Source organism: Hyperolius riggenbachi, chromosome 2, assembly GCF_040937935.1.
Source record: "Hyperolius riggenbachi isolate aHypRig1 chromosome 2, aHypRig1.pri, whole genome shotgun sequence".
Taxonomy (NCBI): Eukaryota; Metazoa; Chordata; class Amphibia; order Anura; family Hyperoliidae; genus Hyperolius; species Hyperolius riggenbachi.
Genome location: NC_090647.1, coordinates 70,543,084 through 70,563,780, shown reverse-complemented (window position 1 = coordinate 70,563,780; position 20,697 = coordinate 70,543,084). Strand labels below are relative to the sequence as shown.

At 45.2% G+C, this 20,697-nt stretch overlaps 1 protein-coding gene across 2 annotated transcripts in view; it reads left to right on the top strand.

The window, feature by feature from the left end:
* Positions 1 to 20,697, top strand: part of LOC137545539 (solute carrier family 35 member F2-like) — a 56,812-nt gene that overhangs the window by 18,754 nt on the left and 17,361 nt on the right. The window contains exons 1-4 of one of the 2 annotated variants that reach the window (XM_068266889.1): positions 876 to 1,571; positions 9,148 to 9,323; positions 11,554 to 11,681; positions 18,628 to 18,787. In XM_068266889.1, coding sequence (XP_068122990.1) covers positions 1,459 to 1,571; positions 9,148 to 9,323; positions 11,554 to 11,681; positions 18,628 to 18,787 — 577 coding nt within the window. In that variant the 5' untranslated portion in view covers positions 876 to 1,458. Of the gene's footprint in view, positions 1 to 875; positions 1,572 to 9,147; positions 9,324 to 11,553; positions 11,682 to 18,627; positions 18,788 to 20,697 lie in introns of those variants that run through there. The other variant, XM_068266890.1, reaches the window with a different exon arrangement.

The following is a 20,697-nucleotide window of genomic DNA, read 5'->3' as shown; positions in this document are numbered from 1 at the left end:
TGGTTAAAGGATAAGAATAAAGTTTAGAGTCAAACACATTTTTTTAGTAGATATATATATATATATTTGAGGGACAAAGTCCTGAAAGAGGGACACATGAGGAGGTATTAATTTTCCCTGATAACTCCTTTAAAGGGACACTGTAGGGGGGGTCGGTCAGGGGAAAATGAGTTTAAGTTACCCGGGGCTTCCAATGGTCCCCCACAGACATCCTGCGCCCACGCACAGCCACTCCCCAATGCTCTGGCCCCGCCTCTGGTTCACTTCTGGAATTTCAGACTTTAACTTCAACTCATTTTCCCCCGACCCCCTACAGTGTCCCTTTAAAGGATAGGAATAAAGTTTACAGTCAAACACACTTTTTAGTTTTTAGTGTGTGTATATATATATATATATATATATATATATATATTTGAGGGACAAAGTCCTGAAAGAGGGACAAATGAGGAGAAAAGAGGGACATGGCTCCAAAAGAGGGACAGTTGGGAGCTATGTGTAAGAAAATGCGCCCTCCTCCTCCTTAGAAGTCTGAGACAGCCTAACTTAATTTCTAGCAACCTCCTCTGCCCCACTCACTGGGCGTCTCTTCCTATATAACAATGAACGTGACATTGCCAGCAGTGATGATTCACAGCCACGTCTCCTGTCCTTCCCATCCAGTCTGAAAGTGACAGCACTAGAGGCGACTGCCGAGCACAGTGTAGCACACAGGTCGGAGCAATGGCTAGGCGCTCTGTAAAGCAGCCTGACCATGTGCTCTCTTGCTCGCAATGCTCGGCGATCTGCTTGTAATGTCTGGCTGAGCACTGTGTATAGTGCTAGTGACGTCACGGCGCGCCTCCACGCGCATGAAATCTGACCCACATGGTGAGGATAGACACAGAGCATGGAGTGTAGTGTGATCTGCTAGACTAGCAGCTAGAGGACTTCTAATCTAGAGCATCTCTTCCCACCTGCTTGAGCAAGAGGATTTCTTTTAGAGCATCTCTTTCCACCTGCCGAATCCCTTTTCTTTTCACTGGACCATCATGGGTTTTCCAGCATGATAAAATAACCTGTAATGGAATAGCTTTACTGCTGGATCAGAGCATGGAATTGTGCTGCATCATTAGAGCTGCAAGTTAAAGACTTGTTCTTTGTGCTGTACAATCAGAGCATCACTGAGTCCTGGACAATCAGACATCAATCATATACAACCAGAGCATTGCTGGACAATCGGACATCACTCCTGTACAACCAGAGCATCACTTCTGGACAATCAGACATCACTCCTGAACAGAGCATCACTCCTGAACAGAGCATCACTCCTGGACAATCAGGGCATCACTCCTGGACAGAGAATTACTGTACTTAGAGACCACCTATTAATACAGCATTGAGTGCTGGACAGTTACTACTGCCCAAAGCTCCACAGTACAGATTCTGCATGTGCTGGGCTTCCTCTTCTTGGTCAGCAGGATGGAGGATCCAGAAGCCAGCCAGCCCTCCCTTGGTAAACAACCACCACCTCCTCTACAGAGTACCAGGATGTGTGATCTCCTGTCTCATTTCTGGGGGAAGCTGTTCTCATGGTAACTTATCTGTGCGTCTCAGTATTGGAAGTTTTAGGCATATATATATATATATATATATATATATATATATATATATATATATATATTTATCTGTGTATGTGGTGGGAAAGGTTGCATAGGTTACATTGCCTGGGGCACCAAATAGGTCAGAAAAATGCCCTGATTCTCTTAAAGGACAACTGACGTGAGAGGGATATGGAGGCTGCCATGTTTATTTCCTTGTAAGCAATACCAGTTGCCTGGCAACCCTGCTAATCCTCTGCCTCTAAGACTTTCAGCCATAGCCACTGAACAAGCATGCAGCAGATCAGGAGTTTCTGACATTGACAGATCTGACAAGATTACCTGCATGCTTGTTTCTGGTGTGATTCATACATTACTGCAGCCAAATAGATCAACAGGACTGCCAGGCAACTGGTATTGTTTAGAAGGAAATAAATATGGCACCCTCCATACTCTTTTCACTACAGTTGTCCTTGAAGTCTGAATAAATATCTTGCTTTAGATGTAGGTTGTTTCTAGGCACTACGATCACTGGTAGAGTCAATAGTGAGCTCCTGCATTGGAAAACTATGCTTAAAGGAACTCAGAGCTGACAACATTAAAATGATTTTATACATACCTGGGGTCACTCCAACCCCATCCACTCGGATCACTCCAATGCCACTGTCTTCCGCTGTCATCACGGGCAGCTACTCAGGAGAAGTGCACTCTTTGTGTATCTCTTCAGCAGCTGCTGGAGAGATACGTAGAGGGCGCACTTCTCTTACGCTAGACTGGCTTCGACCAACGGAAGTGCGGGGACCCGGTACCGGAGCTGCGGACATTGGAGGACGGGAGCGTGGGAGCGATCCGAGCGGATGGGGCTGGAGTAAGCCCCAGTTATGTATAAAATCGTTTTAATTTAGTCAACTCTGAGTACACTGGTACACTGTAAAGAAACTCAGAGACCAACTTAAAGGACTTACGATGCGAAATATGAAAAAAAAAAAAGTTTGGTACCTGTTTAACACTGCTGTCGTCCTGGTAGACAGCCCGCATCCTCCGTTTCACTTTTCATAGCTTTATCAGGTTAATTCATGCTACGGAGCAGACCCTGACCCTCCCCAGGGTTGCCCTATCTGCTATAGATAAGGATTGCCCTTTTAAATTTAGCGGCCGCATGGCATCTACCAGAGCGCTGGGAGCGATGACGCGGGGAAGACGGCGCTCTAGAGCCATACGTATCAAATCGGCGCCGGGAGACTTGGGGTATACAGCTGGTATGGCTTATCCTGCTCCTGCACAAGTTCCCGGGGTGTTTAATTACTATTACTCCTCCAGGCTGCTATGGATAGTGGGGAATGATGTAATTCGGCTTCCAGCATTAGCTGGAGGCCGAATTATAGTGTTTTATGTGTAACTTCAGCTCCGTTTTCTGACGGGCCGAAGTTACTCAGTGCTGCTTCCAAATCTGCTGCGCCGAAAACAACTGCTCCGCTCCAGAGACCTGCGCAGCCGCACTAACTGCAATGCGAACTGCGCAGATGCTAAATTCAGTGGCAATCCTAGTGCGTCATCGCTCCCAGCGCTCTGGTAGACGTCATGCGGCCGCTAAATTTAAACCGGCGATCCTTCTCTACCAGTTGGCTCCTATATTCCAATAGTACTAGATGGCATCCTATATAATAAAACCCCTGCGTCTCTGCATCCTGTTCCTGTGTAAGTGTGTGTTCTTGCATTTGCGCTACTGCGCATGTGCCGCAGGGACAGGAGCAGGACGGGCCAGGGGGCAGGGCATCTGGCGCTGATGATAGACCTAGAGCCCGTTTTTAAATGGGCTAAGGTCAGTAGTTTTTTATATTTTAAAGATAAACTCCGACCAAGAATTGAACTTTATCCCAATCAGTAGCTGATACCCCCTTTTACATGAGAAATATATTCCTTTTCACAAACAGACCATCAGGGGTCACTGTATGGCTGATCTTATGGTGAAACCCCTCCCACAAGAAGCTCTGAGTACCGAGGTACTTCTGGCAGTTTCCTGTCTGTGAACCCTGTTACATTGTGGGAAATAGCTGTTTCCAACTGCCAAAACAGCAAGCAGCAGCTACATCACTTGCCAGCAGTAAAAATGTCACCATGTAATAAATGTCAGAATATAAATCAGGGATTTAAAATATTTTACAATGAGCAAACACTGACTAAATCATTTATACATAATTATTGTAAAAATGAAGCACTTTTTTTTATTACATTATTTTCACTGGAGTTCCTCTTTAATATATATGTTTCCCCTCATAACACCCTCATGTGAAATCCCCATTCAAACATGCATCTGGACTTTAGACCACAATTGTGTAACCTCATACAAATTATTATTTTCCTTACTCTGGGCTTGTTAAAAGCTGTCTGAATACACAGTGGCGTAGCTAAGAGGCTGTGGGCCCCAGTGCAAGTTTTACATTGTACCCCCCCCCCCCCCACCAAGCATTCTATGCATAACAGTTGATACAGTGCACCAAAACCAATCAAGAATAATCACAGTGTCAGAGGTGCAAGAAGGGGATGGGGAGCAGTGTCTAAATGATCCCTACGATTCAAAGCATCTTTAGGCCCATTCACACTAGATCATTTTGCCGGCGATTTCGACAAAACGCTGAAGCGCTAGTGCTTTTTAAAGCGCTAGTGCAATGATACCCTATGGGCCGGTTCTCACTTGGGTTATTTGCTTTAATCGCCGGCGAATAACGCAAATCGCCAAACGCAAACGTGTAGCCTGCACCATTTTCAATCGATTTCCTGGCAATTGCGTTTCAGTGCTATAAAAGCGCTAAACGCGATTGCGGAAAAATCGCTGCAGTGTTCAGTGATTTTTTCCGCGTTAAATCGTGGAATAATCACTCCCGCAAAACGCCGGTGGTAATCGCCGGGGTTTTGCACTTTTAAGTGTGAATGGGCCCTCAGAATTGTATATTAGCAGCACAAAACCAAATAAAGAGCTAATACTGAAGTTGGGTATGGGCCTCAAGGGCCCCGATGCGGTCACAACCTCTGCACCCACTATTGCTACGCCACTGTGTATACACTAGGACTCGAGGGCATCTTTGTTAGGAAGTGTCTAAATAATAACTATGCTGTGTTCCTTTTTTCTCTCTTTGCCTGAAAGAGTTAAATATCAGGTATGTAAGTGGCTGACTCAGTCCTGACTCAGACAGGAAGTGACTACAATGTGACCCTCACTGATAAGATTTTCCCCTTTTTATCTCTTTCTTGCTCTCAGAAGCCATTTTCTGCTAGGAAAGTGTTTTATTGTTGGAATTTTTTTTATCAGTGAGAGTCACACTTTATCACTTTTTGTCTGAGTCAGGACTGAGTCAGCCACTTACATACCTGATATTTAACTCTTTCGGGCAGAGAAAGGAAAAAAAGAAATACAGCATAGTTATTTGTGTGGTAGGCACTGTACATACACGTCTATCTCATCATGTCACATGTCAGTTCGGGTAGTACTTTAAGTGGAGAATGAATGGGCTGATATAACCAGCAGCAGAACTTGTTGCTGCAACCAATGCAATGCTCAAGGAAAATGTGTAGCTACCTGTCCACACTCACGCTGCTATGGAGGAGGAGACTGCAAATCTTTGCTGCTGGTCAAGGTGATCCCATGTTAATTTTTGCCTAGGGCCTCCTATTACCTTGAACCAGCCTTGTTTTTATGGAACGAGCGCTAGTGGACTTTTTATGAGGGTGTCTGAAGGTAATCAAGTCATAGAAAATTTCTTGAGACCTTCCTGTGTTCTCCCCAGAATTTTGTCTCCAGCCAGGTGGCAGAAAAATGTAACATGGTGGAACGAGACAGGGATATGCAGGGTTGGCGCTTCCATGGGGGAAATTGCCAAGGGCCTCAGAGCCATCTGACGGGACACAGGGCTGGTCCATCTCTTCATGGGGGATTCTCAGCATGGCTTTTATACTTTATAAAGACTCTCCCTGAAAAGGATTTATACAAAGATGCTGGCCAGCTTCCCTGCTCCCTACACACTTTTTTTTTGGCAGTTGGACTGAACATCTGCCATTTAGGCCCTGTTCACTCTTGAAATTAACGCGGAAAAATCACTGGACAAATTAACGCTTTGGGAGCGACTGCGATTAGCAGTTCTATACATGCTAATCGCGAGCGCTCCAGAATCGCCACCAAAACGCTGCAGGTAATGCGTTTGCGATTATCGCTAATCACAATACAACCCTAATCGAGGCAGTGAGAACACTGCCATAGGATAACAGGGGCTAAACGTTTAAAAAAAAAACGCTAGCGGTTTGCGGTGAGCGGCAATCGCGCGATTCCCGCTTAGGTGTAAACGAGCCCTAACTAAGTGCTTTTGAAAATAACGAAAACCCTGCGAATCCCCCATGAGGAGATGGGCTAGTCTAAAACCTGCCGGTTCTGTCAGGTTTCTATTACCTACTGTAAGTGACAGCAACATAGGAGAAAAGTTATTTACGGCTCATTTTACTCTGGAGGAAATGTACATTGTATTTGTAGATGTTTACATGTATTTAAAATGTTCTGATTTTCACGATAGTGGTCCTTTTAAATTAGAAAAGTTTTTCAGTTCAGGTAATGTTTAAAAATAACAAAACCACCTACACAGTATGCATGCTCTTTATGTGGTGAGAGGTCCCCTGATGACTAATAGGCCCATCCTCTTTTATCTGAAGTCGTTGGCTGTATGTGTTGCACCCAGTTAGAATGGACACATCATATGACAAGCACAGAATGTTATGGTTTCATTTTGGCACATATTTTATAATGAACTCTGTTTATGCAGTTTTGAATGGCTTTATTCACATTGAACTTGGATTTCATGTACCGTCAATGCCAGCAAGCTACATATGGGCAATGCCAATCACTGCAGGGAGCTGGCAGATCTATGTATTGATGTTAAAGGATACCCAAGGTAACATGTGACATAAGACAGACATGTGCATGTACAGTGGCAAGCAAACAAATGACTATGCCGTGTTCCTTTTTTCTTTCTCTGCTTGTGAGAGTTAAACATCAGGTTGCAAGTGACAGTTTCTGCCCAGGTTGGGACCGGTTTCTACTATAGCGCCGTAACCCTCACTGACAAGGAATTTCTAGCCATTAAACACTCTCCTGGCAAAAAAATTGGCTTCTGAGAGCAGGAAAGAGAGGTCAATAGTTCATGGATTTTATCTCTGGCATGCTTCAAAGCCTGTGGCATTGAGCAGAGACCATGAAACCGTAAAAATAAAACTGTAGGATATCTAAAAAAGGGACTCAGAGCTGGATTAAACAACATGTTTTATACATCCCTGGGGCTTCCTCCAGCCCCATACGCACGGATCGCTCCCATGCTGCCGTCCTCAGCCTTCCCGCAGCTCCGATACCGGGTCCCCGCACTTCCGCCAGTCAGGCCAGTCTACGCAGGAGAAGTGCGCCCTCCCTCTATGTATCTCTCCATTGGCTGCGGGAGAGATGGGCAAACAGCGCACTTCACTTACGTCAGAATGGCTCCCCCACTGACGGAAGTGCGGGGACCCAGTAGACTGAGGATGGCGGCGTGGGAGCGATCCATGCGTATGGGGCTGGAGGAAGCCCCAGGTATGTATAAAACGTTTTGTTTAATCCAGCTCCGGTAGGCTCATTCACATGTGCAACTTTTACACCCAACTATCATCCAGTCTTGGTCTGTTGGGCGTGTGTATGCATGACAAACGACTAGACGAGCGACTGATAACAGGCAGTTTGTCTCAGGGCTGTGGAGGTGGAGTCTGAGTCAAGGAGTCGGAGCAATTTTGGGTACCTGGAGTAGGAGTTGGAGTTGCAGTAGATGTATATAGTTTCATAAACCGAGGAGTCGGGAGTTGGATGATTTTTGTACCAAATCTACAGCACTGGTAAGAATAAGACTAAGGAGTAGGAGTCGAGGAGTCAGAGCCATTTTGGGTACCTGGAGTTGGAGTCGGTGGTTTCATATACCGAGGAATCGGAGTTGGAGTCGGATGATTTTTGTACCGACTCCACAGCTGCCCTGGTTTGTCTGATGGATCAGTTCACACGGCTGTTGTGAGTTGATCCATCAGACAACCAGTGGATCATCTCATGCGAATTAGAGGAGTCGGAGTCGGTGGAATCCTAAACTGAGGAGTCGGTGTCTGTGGATTTTTGTACCGACTCCACAGCCCTGATTATATCCATGCAAAAGCAAATGGACAACATTTCGGAGCCACGTAGGGCCCCCTTTATCAAGGCAAGATTTGCTCGATTCCCTGCCATTGTCCGCCGGCGGGGATCGAGCAGCATCATCGGACCTGCTGAATATTATCAGCTGGCCGCATCAGCTGCTCGATACACGGTACAGAAACGTACCGTGTATCCCCAGCATTAGACTAAGGAGTCAGAGCCATTTTGGGTACCTGGAGTCAACCCTACAATTCTGATTAATTTACTATCTGCCTGCCAACAAACATTTCTGCCTCAAATTGTCACAGACTCGCCACGTGCTCACGTTTCTCTCTCTGAACTTCCTCGTTAACAATGCTGCAGATCACCTGTAGTGCGCAGGATGTTCTATTTACTTTTCTTCTTTGTTCTTGGAAAAACAAGAGATCTGCATCTGTTTCCTGAAAAGGCTGAAGCAGATTTAACACCGCTTTGAAGCGGCCAGACACATCACATGTAGTAGGAAATAAAATCTGACTCAGGGCCTTTTTCCACTAGCCTGCGATTTGCGATTTGCTTCTGATCGCAAATCGCATGGTACATTAAACTAATGGAAACTGCAGCAGCAATTTCCATTAGTGCGATCCGATTGCGATGCGATTTTGGTCAAAGCGCAATCGTCGTCCTGCCGCGTTTTGTATGCGATTGAGCTGGACTATAATGAGTATAGTAGCTCAATCGCAATCGCATGGTGGAAATTGAAACGCGATTGCGATCGCGATCGAAATCGTAATCGCATTTCATAGTGGAAAAGAGCCCTCAGTCACTTCTGCTGCTCCATTTAAAAGATAGGCAGCTCCGGGGTCATGGCGCTTGGACTCAAATTCGTGATTTAAATGAGGCTTAATTGCCTCAGCTGTGCAGCTGGATGACAAGGGGTTAGTTACCCATAAGTTCCCTTGTCCTCCCTGCGCTCCAAACAGCTTGCATGTGTCCTGTTGGACGCGTTGCAAGCCTCACCACCGCACACTTCCTCCTTCCGGCTTGAAGGAGGAAGTGCGTGTAGTGAGGCTTGCAACACGTCCAATAGGACCCATGCAAGCTGTTTGGAGCCCAGGGAGGACGACGGACTTATGGGTAACTAACCCCTTGTCATCCAGCCGCACAGCTGAGGCAATTAAGCCTCATTTAAATCATGAATTCGAGTCCTTAGGGACACGTAACTACTCGTGAGCCCATCACTGCATACACGCACCCCACGTGGTTGAGTAACCTGGGCGTGTATGTGCTTCATAATTGCCTTTTGCTTTTGGTGTACAATAATGTATTTAATGTAAAATATCTCTATTGTATTGATTTATATTGAGGAAGGTCTCCGTTTATTGGTAGCCATTGTCTCTGCAGGTATGTGTTGAAGATTCTTCTGATGGGCCAGTTACTGTCTCTCTTCATATGTGGGACAGCGGTGACCAGCCAGTTCCTGGCAGAGCACTTCAAAGTGGATACCCCAATGCTGCAGAGCTTCATCAATTACTGCCTACTTTTCGCGGTGTACACCGTCTGGCTGGCGTTCAGATCTGGTAAGCAATGATTCTTTGAGTAGTCGTATAACCTCTAAATGAGCTGATAGAGAGAAAACCCCAACTTGGGCTTTCGTGCTGTAATGTGATATACAGTCTATACACAGTATCTCACCTTTTTGTAAATATTTTATTATATCTTTAATGGGACAACAATGAAGATATGACGCTTTGATACAATGTAAAGCACTCAGTCTACAGCTTGTAGAACAGCGTCAATTTTCAAAATAAAAATATCAAAACAACTCAACAGGCAGCCATTAAAAGGAACCTGAAGTGGGGGGGATATGAAGACTGCCATATTTATTTAATTTTAAACCATTCAAGTTGCCTAGTTGTCCTGTTGATCTTCTTCCTCTAATACTTTTAGCCATTCGCCCTGAACAAGCATACAAATTAGATATTTCTGACAAGATTAGCTGGATGGCTGGATTGTGTAATGGTTAAGGGCTCTGCCTCTGACACAGGAGACCAGGGTTCGAATCTTGGCTCTACCTGTTCAGTAAGCCAGCACCTATTCAGTAGGTGACCTTTGGCAAGTCTCCCTAACACTGCTACTGTTATAGAGCGCGCCCTAATGGCTGCAGCTCTGGCGCTTTGAAGCAGGTGGCTGGATAGTGTACTGGTTCTGCCTTTGACATGGGAGACCAGGGTTCGAACCCTGGCTAGGTCAAGTACGTATTCAGTAAGGAGTTCAAGGCAAGACTCCCTAACACTGCAGGGTGGCCTCTTGAGCGCGTCCCAGTGGCTGCAGCTCTTGAGCGCTTTGAGTCCGACAGGAGAAAAGCGCTATACAAATGTTCGGATTCGAATTAGCTACATGCTTGTTTTAGGTGTGTGATTCAGACACCACTGCAGCCAAAGAGATACCAGGAAAGCCAGGCGTTTGGTATTGTTTAAAAAGGAGATCAATATGGCAGCCTCCAAATCTCTCTCACTTCCGGTTCTCTTTAACATCTAAACCGCTGGTAAGTACACCCCTAAGTAAAGAATGTCAGTATTGTGCCCAAAGTGTCAATAATGCAGTAGTAGGTTTGGGAGAGGCACACCTTGCCGTGTGAGGTTGGCTGCCTAGCCTGGATGCAAAGCCACATCGGTAACACAACAAAGTCCAAGGTTGGCTAGCACAACAAAAGCAATTTCCAGGATGTTTATTCCTTTTTACATGTTTCAACACGGCACATGTTAGGAGGAATAAACATCCTCGAAATTGCTTTTGGTGTGCTAGCCAACCTTGGACTTCAAAGTGTCAATAATTTGTGTGCCATTATTTTCCAGCACTGCCCTAAAGGAAACCTGAGACCAAAAAAACTGAAGCATTTATGTGTACTTGGAGCTTCCCCCAGCCCTCTTTAGGCTGCGGACTCCCTCCCTGTCCTCCCGGGCCTCTTCAATTGTCCGCTGGCTGGTCAGGTTCACTAGCAGGGATGGGCTTACGATTAGCTACGAGTTTGTAGCTACTCTGATTCTAAATGGTAATGATATTGCTGTGGCCACTGGAGACTGGGTTATGCTGGGAATACACTGTTCATTTCTGAGCCATTTAGATGGCTTGATAGATCATTTCCGACATGTCCGATCTCCTATTCGATCATTTCGCCACTCGATTTCTGATAGAAGTGAATGGAAAAAGATAAGAGAATCGACTGCAGAATCGAGCGCCAGAAACGAACCTTGTATTCCCAGCATTAACTTACCCAGAAGTCCATGGGATACTATGTGTATCATTCCTCTCACACGTGATGTGTGTGAAGTGTTCCACGTCACTCCTGCGCTTCCTCCTTCCGGCTTGAAGGATTGGTTGCCCCCAGATCGGCCTTAGAAAATGGAAGGGATTAGATTGTGAGCTCCAAGGGGCAGTTAGTGACATGACTATGACTCTCGTAAAGCGCTGGAAAAGATTTTTCAGTACTATATAAATTCAAGATAATAAACTGTACACTTGTGCTGAGCTCCTTTGCAGGCCTATAAAAAGAAAGTCTATGTTTGTGCAATAATTGTAATTCCGTACTTGTATGAGAAGCACTGTTGATGGAATCTCTCGCTCTCTCTCGCTCTCGCTCGCTTGCTCTCGCTCGCTTGCTCTCTCTCTCTCTCCCTCTCCCCCTCTCTCTCTCTCTCTCTCTCTCTCCCTCTCCCTCCCTCTCCCTCTCCCCCTCTCCCTCTCCCCCTCTCTCTCTCTCTCTCTCTCTCTCTCTCTCTCTCTCCCTCTCTCCCTCTCCTGGAACAGGACAGAACGGTCTGTTATACATAGTGAGACACAAGTGGTGGAAGTACCTGCTCCTTGGCATTGTCGATGTGGAAGCCAACTACTCCATTGTAAAAGCCTACCAGTATACTACTATTACTAGTGTGCAGGTAAGGAGAATTGATCATATTGGGGCAATTGTTTTTAGTTTTTTTTTCCCCTCAAGGCCCTTTCACACTGGGACGTTGCGCTGTGACGATTTACCGCACTGCTAACGCTGGGTAACGAAAGTCTGTGGAGAAGTTTACATTACTTGCGTAGTGATGCACCGGAAGTGCTCTATCTGACGCGGGTCCATAACTACGTTACTGTGTGTATCTGCGTCGGGCCGGAAGTCATGTTAATCTACTACGACGATGCAGGGATTTAAAAAGAGACGGCACAGTCTATGTTCTGGGGGTCCCGGCGTGCGGCGATGGTGGCGGGTATGTGTAGCGATTCGTCGGGATTCCGTCCTTGTACCAGCATGGTCCTTAAGGGGGCAGAGACCGCTGGTACTTAAGTGGTTAAAGTACCCATACACTTACAGGTTTGCAGCAGATTTGACCATCAGATAGATTCCTGTCAGATGCCTGTCAGGTTGAATCTGACAGCAATCTATCTGATGTGTGCCACACACTAGGAACAGATTTCCAACAGATTTAAAAATAAAACAGTGTTCTCCCCAGAGCCAAATAGGTGGGCGCGCCGCCCGGGTAAGGTTACACCCCCGCCCGGCTGCCAACACGTGGCTGTAATTGAAGTCCGGGCTGTTCTGCTCCTCTGCGTCATAAATCCCCGCCGGCTGACAGCACGTGCCTGTGAATAGTGAAGCCAATGCTGTTCTGCTCCTGCTCCTCAGTGTACGAGATCTCGTTGAGCCTGTACAGTCACTGAATTAGCATGGACTGGACTGGGCGGGACATTTACATCCTCATCAGGCAGCCGCTGAGTTCCCAGGATCGTCAGAAAGCCAGTCAGTGAGTGAAGCTGCGGGTGGGGGAATGGGATTCTGGAGAGGAATGTTGTGTGCCTGCAGCTCCTGTGTGAGTTTGTGTGAGAGCAGCCCCGCTGTCCCCCTCACCCCCTCCATTGTGAAACTGTTCTCTGGAAGCAGCCAGGGAGACAGCTGTAAAGCCATTAAGCCAGAACTTCTCCCTACCCCCCTCCTGGCAGAACTGATAAGGACCTGGGGCTTTCAGAGTTGAGACTGCAGGGTCCTAATGCTGACCTGCTAAAGTAAAGGTGCCCATACATCTAGCGATGATGGGCAGATTCAATCAAGAGACAAATCTCTCTCTGATCAAATCTGATTAGAGAGAGATCTGTTGGGTACCCATACACTCCAGGTTGATTCCCGATTGATTTCAGCTTGAAATCTCTCAGGAATCATCCGAATCCTCCGCCTCGCCCCCCCCCCCCCCCCCCCCCCGACTGTCCCCAGAGGAGCTCACACTCTAATCCCTACCGATAGTCATAGTCTAATGTCCCTACCATATTATTATTATGTATTTATATAGCACTGACATCTTCTGCAGCACTTTACAGAGTGCATAGTCATGCCACTGACTTTCCTCAGAGGAGCTCATAGCTCCGCATAAGCCACGCCCACATTCAGTTGCATGGTAACACCCATTTTTTTGCGCTGGCCCTTCATTCCCCTGGTCGCTCCCCACCCGGCTACTTTTTCATGCCACCCGGCTGGAAAAAAATTCTGGGGAGAACACTGTAAAATCTATTAAAAATCGAAATGCAGTGTTGCACTATTTGATCCAGTGCATTGCTATGGGCCATCGATCTGTTGCCAGCGGCCGATCGACCTAGATTTTCCATCTGGACCGATTGGGTAAATCGATCGATCATTCTTCCTGCTGCATCGATTTCTAGCCAATTTGATCAGAGCGATTGAATCGGCCGTATATCCATGGCAGAAATTGACCAGCGTATGGGTACATTTAGTGTGGATTTCACACCTAGAACTGTGGCTCCCTGACTCTTCAGAAGCCACACGATTTATTTTATCTACAATCTACAAGAAAACCTGATGTACATAAAAATACAGACAATGGTATACACCAAATATAGACAATAACAGGTAGTCATATTAATTACAACGACAAATGTAACATGATGAACAATATGTATAGTAAAGGCCATATCCAGTAAACTTTTCTCCTCAGTTTTCTCCAAGGACATATGTTCATACCTTACCAATAAAATACTTTTAAAGCTCCGAACAAGCAAGAAATTACTCAAAATAATTTTGATATTACCCTTTCTTCTCCTTTTTTATTACTTTTTCAATTTCAAAGTGCGGAAAAGGGTTTTTTTAAAGAGAAGATGAAAAATGTTCTTCTTGGAGAAAACTCAACAGGGAAGCTAATCGGATGTGGCCCAAAATATATAGCAAAGTCCAAAGCACAAAAGGGCGAGAGACCCGTGTCCTTGCAAGCTTACAATCTAAGCTCTTTCATACTATGTACATTTTTTGCACACTCACATGCTTTAAAAAATAAATATTGCACGGTTTGCCATAAAGGTGCGCACACACCTTTGACGGAATTCGCCTGTCAGCGAATCAGGAGCTGGTCCCCTTGGGTGACATTGCTGCGCCGGGCTGCACACAAGAGACAGCTGTGTAGCTGATGACGCGCTGTGTTGCTATGCGAGGGGACGATAGAGGGGCGATGAGCGGCAAATGCGTGACATCAGGCGTGGGAGCGGCAAGAACAATGGGACCAGTGGGGGATCGGTGTTGCTCGGGGCGAGTAGATCCGCCTGGCGGAGTGCTCAGTGGTCACTGACTGCCATACACACGCCTGATTATCGGCTGAGGTGGTTGTTATAGGCTACCTCAGCCGACTTACATCAGGCGTGTATACAAGCCTTTAGAAAACCATGTTAGTTTTCAGACTTGTATGTTCGCAACTTCGCATGTTTGTTTTTATAATGTGTGTTTTTTAAAAGCTCAGAAAGCTGCATTTGGGGGGGGGGGGGGGGGGATTCATGTCTTATTATTAATGATGGCAGGTGCAAGCAGGCGTACAAAAGTGTGCACTGAAGCCTATAGAAAAATGCATGAGTTGGTGTGAATGCAAATATGGCCTTCTGGCTCACCACACAAAGGTTCCGACACAAGGGACAAAAAATCTAGTTCTTGCCCTAAAAGGTCATGATAAGAAAAGGGACAAAGTTCATTTCTAAGGTTCGCTTTATCATTAACTTCCCCTACATCACACATATCCTGACCTTAAAGGACACCTGAATCGAGACATATGGAGGCTGCCATATTGATTTCCTTTTAAACAGTTAAAATTGCCTGGCTGCCCTGCTGATCTTCTGCCTCTTTTAGCCATAAACCCTGAACAAGCATGCAGATCAAGTGAACTGTGATTGTGCCTTGAGGAGCATTATGTGTGTTTTTGTGGGCTTACAATTTTTTTTTTGTTTGTTTTTTTTTATTCAACAATTTCAATTTTGTTTTTCACTCAAATGAAAAATTAGACTCGTGTAAGCAATGTACCTCACACGTATGTTCGATTTTAGATTGTAAGCTCACAAGGGCGGGGCTATCTCACCCTTTTGTGTCTTGGATTTTGTTGTTCATTTCATAGCTTGCATTCTGCTATACATTTTATTCATCATGTTATATCTGTCTGTCGTTGTAATCATCAGACCTGTATTTTGTACCAGTGTCCCTATTTGATGTACATCATTGTCTGCATCATTATGTACCCCTTGTTTGTTTTCTTACTTTGTACAGTACCACAGAATATGTTGCCACTTTATAAATCAATAATAATGATAATAATTTTGACACAATCACAACAAAACGATTGAATAAAAGATACATGGTTTCCTCCCACATCCCAAAAACATACAGATAAGTTAATTGCCTTCCCCCTGAAAATTGGCCCTAGACTTTGATACATACACTACATAATGATACATAGACAGACTATGGTAGGAACTAGATTGTGAGCTCCTCTGAGGGACAGTTAGTGACAACACAATATACTCTGTACAGCGCTGCGTAATATGTCGGCACTACAGGGAGTGCAGAATTATTAGGCAAGTTGTATTTTTGAGGAATAATTTTATTATTGAACAACCATGTTCTCAATGAACCCAAAAAACTCATTAATATCAAAGCTGAATACTTTTGAAAGTAGTTTTTAGTTTGTTTTTAGTTTTAGCTATTTTAGGGGGATATCTGTGTGTGCAGGTGACTATTACTGTGCATAATTATTAGGCAACTTAACAAAAAACAAATATATACCCATTTCAATTATTTGTTTTTACCAGTGAAACCAATATAACATCTCAACATTCACAAATATACATTTCTGACATTCAAAAACAAATCAGTGACCAATATAGCCACCTTTCTTTGCTAGGACACTCAGGCCATCCATGGATTCTGTCAGTGTTTTGATCTGTTCACCATCAACATTGCGTGCAGCAGCAACCACAGCCTCCCAGACACTGTTCAGAGAGGTGTACTGTTTTCCCTCCTTGTAAATCTCACATTTTATGATGGACCACAGGTTCTCAATGGGGTTCAGATCAGGTGAACAAGGAGGCCATGTCATTAGTTTTTCTTCTTTGATACCCTTTCTTGCCAGCCACGCTGTGGAGTACTTGGACGCGTGTGATGGAGCATTGTCCTGCATGAAAATCATGTTTTTCTTGAAGGATGCAGACTTCTTCCTGTACCACTGCTTGAAGAAGGTGTCTTCCAGAAACTGGTAGTAGGACTGGGAGTTGAGCTTGACTCCATCCTCAACCCGAAAAGGCCCCACAAGCTCATCTTTGATGATACCAGCCCAAACCAGTACTCCACCTCCACCTTGCTGGCGTCTGAGTCGGACTGGAGCTCTCTGCCCTTTACCAATCCAGCCACGGGCCCATCAAGACTCACTCTCATTTCATCAGTCCATAAAACCTTAGAAAAATCAGTCTTGAGATATTTCTTGGCCCAGTCTTGACATTTCAGCTTGTGTGTCTTGTTCAGTGGCGGTCGTCTTTCAGCCTTTCTTACCTTGGCCATGTCTCTGAGTATTGCACACCTTGTGCTTTTCGGCACTCCAGTGATGTTGCAGAAATACGGCCAAACTGGTGGCAAGTGGCATCTTGGCAGCTGCACGCTTGACTTTTCTCAGTTCACGGGCAGTTATTTTGCGCCTTGGTTTTTCCACACGCTTCTTGTTGACTATTTTGAATGAAACGCTTGATTGTTCGATGATCACACTTCAGAAGCTTTGCAATTTTAAGAGTGCTGCATCCCTCTGCAAGATATCTCACTATTTTTGACTTTTCTGAGCCTGTCAAGTCCTTCTTTTGACCCAAAGGAAAGAAAGTTGCCTAATAACTATGCACACCGGATATAGGGTGTTGATGTCATTCGACCACACCCCTTCTCATTACAGAGATGCACATCACCTAATATGCTTAATTGGTAGTAGGCTTTCGAGCCTATACAGCTTGGAGTAAGACAACATGCATAAAGAGGATGATGTGGTCAAAATACTCATTTGCCTAATAATTCTGCACTCCCTCTATATAAATACTTACATAAAATAAATAAATTAGATGTAATATATATATACATTTTCATTTATAAATGTGTATTGGGTGCTCTGTGCCATCAGTGATGTATATGGGGTGTTTTCTGCACCGTCACTGCTATGTATAAAGGCACACAACACAAACAACCTTAGAAAGTTTACCTTACATTAACAAATCTATTCCTTATTTATTTTAATTAACAACACTACATTTATTTGTAATGTTCTCTGGAGATGCAGCTGCGGGCAGTCAGAGTGCCGAGGGAGCTGCTTCAGTTGCCTTGCCGGGCAGTTCGCCCGTTCCTCCAGCGTCTAGCACGCCGAGAACTGGCTTGTCAGTGGCTCATAGGGTTGCAGTACCACACACACACACACACACACACACACACACACACACACACACACACACACACACACGACCTTTATGCTGGGAGGAGGCGTGTCAGCTGACCTGCCGGTCGGCTGACGTCAGGGGAGACTCGCGGCGCTTCTGATTGGTTGATGGGAGTGGGCGCGGCTGTAGGGTCTCCTCTGCTTCTTAAGCCCTCTGTGTTCACTTGCGAACTGTCTGCTGTCGTGAATACTTAGTGTTAGCGCTCAGACCTTAGTCAGTATCCGGTGTGCTTTGATCCGGGAGGAAACCGGGGATTTCACACAAGACTAGGATTGTTATATATTGTTATTACTTGATATTCTGTGTACGACTCTGGCTCACTTCTGACTTTGCTCTTGCTTATCGATTCTGTGCTTCTGCCCATCTGATTCTGTTGCTGACTCTGCCTGAATTATCTCTACCCTCTTGCCTGCCGTATTTGTACTTTACCTGCCTGTCTGTTACCGAACCTAGCCTGTCTGACCACTCCATTCACCAGTGAGCCCTTGTCACTGGTGAGGTTCTACTGATAGTACCCACCAGCTCCTCTGGTGAGGTCTAGTTAATCAGTTACCTAGTTGCACCAAGCACTATACACTTCAGTTATCTTTTAGCTATACTGGTATTATTGGTGATTCTGCAGATCACCACATAATCAGGTATAGTGTCTGTATTATTTATGATACTGCAGATCACACAATAACAAGACGTCTGTGTTGCTACACCAATTGTTACATTATTACAGTAAAGAAATACATTCTACCTAATGTGTCACTTTGACAAAAAGTTTCTTTATTCTTGAATGTAAGCTTAAAATATATTAGGATCGTTTAAAATTGAATTGAGGTAAAATTGAACAGAAAAGTTGTACCGTGTGTGTGGCCACCATTAGGCTTTCAGCTTCCTGAGAGACAAGTCTGACAAGATGGATTCGTTGTTAGAGGAAAATGGTGAGCTTCTGAGGAACTGACGGCGAGGTAAGTATGTAATATTGATTTACAGGTATATCATCTGTTTTATTTTAAATAGTTGTACTCAGTTCAGGTTCACTTTAAACTTTTTACACATAAGTCTTGTGAAATTTTTCACTTAATTTTTAACCTGTCCTAACCTGATACTTGGCTTTTGGTCACCTAGCTGCTGGACTGCGTTGGGATTCCAGTGCTGATGGCGCTCTCCTGGTTTATCCTCCGCTACCGATACCGCCTGATCCATTACATCGCCGTTGTGGTGTGTCTGCTGGGAGTTGGCACCATGGTCGGAGCTGATGTGCTCTCTGGAAGAGAGTCAGGCAAAGGTTAGTCATCTGATAACAAAGATTCCAATGTGCTCGGCCCTGTCTAGCATTACTGTTTACTAATCTAATTAAGTAGAAACTGTTGATCACTTTTGCACGTACGGACAGACCTCGGGATAAATGTTGGCTGAAATTAATTTTCCTGATTGCTTTGGATGACAGTCTACCTTCCAATAAGTGAATTGACGAGTTGGTTAGCTCACTGCCAAGTAGCTCTCTCTGAGGGAGATAAAGTAGGAAGTACTCTGAGTTTGTAGAAGCCAATAGTGATCACCTGAGAGGACTAGAAGTTGGCTGAAGAGAAGGTCACCAGGGTTGAAGGACACCCTACAAAGCTAGATATATGCTGCATATTTTCCTCAGCCAAACCTACTCGTCTAAAGTGGTACTGATGTAAACTCTAGTGGCCTCCCCTCGTCACTGTTCAAAAGAAGTTCCAACGGGTGCATAAATTTAAAAAGCAACTCCAGACCCAGAAATAAAAATACAATCTGATAGCTTATTAAATAGATGCTGTTGTGAGATGTGAAAGCTGCCTTTTCCTTCTAAACTATGCCAATTACCAGGCTGTTGAATAATCCTGTGTCTCTGACATTTTCAGCCACCGACTCAAAGAGAGTATGGACATCGGGTGCTGTGATTTACTGGCCAGCTGTATGCTGGTTTCAGGCATATTTTAAAGAAAACCAGAGCTGAAAAATATAAAAGATTTACACATACTAGGGTCTTCCTCCAGCGCCATCCGCACAGATCGCTCCCACGCTGCCGTCCTCGGTCTTCACCTGCGCCGGTACCGGGTCTCATCACTCCAGCCAGTCGCGGCCATTCTGACGCAAGAGAAGTGTGAACCCAAACAAAAGCTCTACTGTTTTTGAAGTAGCGCTATTCATTTCCTTGCCATGTACTAATTTAATTCATTTTTGGTCAGCTGCTCCCACTTAACAGCCTTGCTTTTGGTGTATATGCAGAGCTTCTGTTTGGGTTCAAGGTGCGTTTGTTGTTCCTGGGGGGGGGGGCTCAGCGCATCTCTGATGGAGGCCATTCGGAGGCGGCCTGGTGATGCGCTGATCCACCTTTTGCGCAATTTTCTGGTAAAATCCCTGTCTGAGCATTCAGTCTGGCTTTTCTCAGGAATCATTATAGCTGAGTCTGTCTTCTCTGATGTCTTTTCAAGCCCAAGCCTGCCCCCTTCTGGCTCTGCTATAATGACTCAGCTATAATGATTCCTGAGCAAAGCCAGACTGAATGCTCAGTCGGGATTTTATCAGAGCTGATAACGGAGATTGAGCAGTGAAGAATGAAACAGAGAGCAGGTTAGGTGTTTTCTCTAATGTTCCCACTGATATATATGGTAAAATACATGATGGTGCTTCGTCTCTGGTTCACTTTAAAAAAAAAAAATGCTCTGGGTTCTATAGAGCCTTTCCATTCCCCTTCTGGTCCCCTTGTTCCACCGCAGGCTCCTACGTTCAAATCTCCCACAGCGGGAGATTTCGGAAGTCTTCGGGAGCCTGAGTGCTCCTGAAGACGGGCGGTTCCATAATGCGCACGTGCAAAACGGAGCGGCTCGAGCTAGCAATGGCTTTAGCAGCAGGACACCATCAAGAGTGCCTTTGGTATCACAGAAAAACCTGTTGTGGGCCCTTGCCACCATGCCCGATCAGTCTCAAATTGGTTTGAGGAACATCAGAGTTTAACCTGCTTCCATGGCCAGCTCAGTCCCCTGACCTCAATCCTATAGAGCATTTGTGGGACAAAGTCGAAAGATCACTTCAAAGCTCTGAAATGCCACCATCCAATCTGACCCAACTTAGAGCTGCCATTATGCCAGCATGGGCCAACATTCATCAGCAGCAATATCCGCATCTTGTTGAGTCCATGCCAAGATGAAAATCGGCTGTAATCAGAGC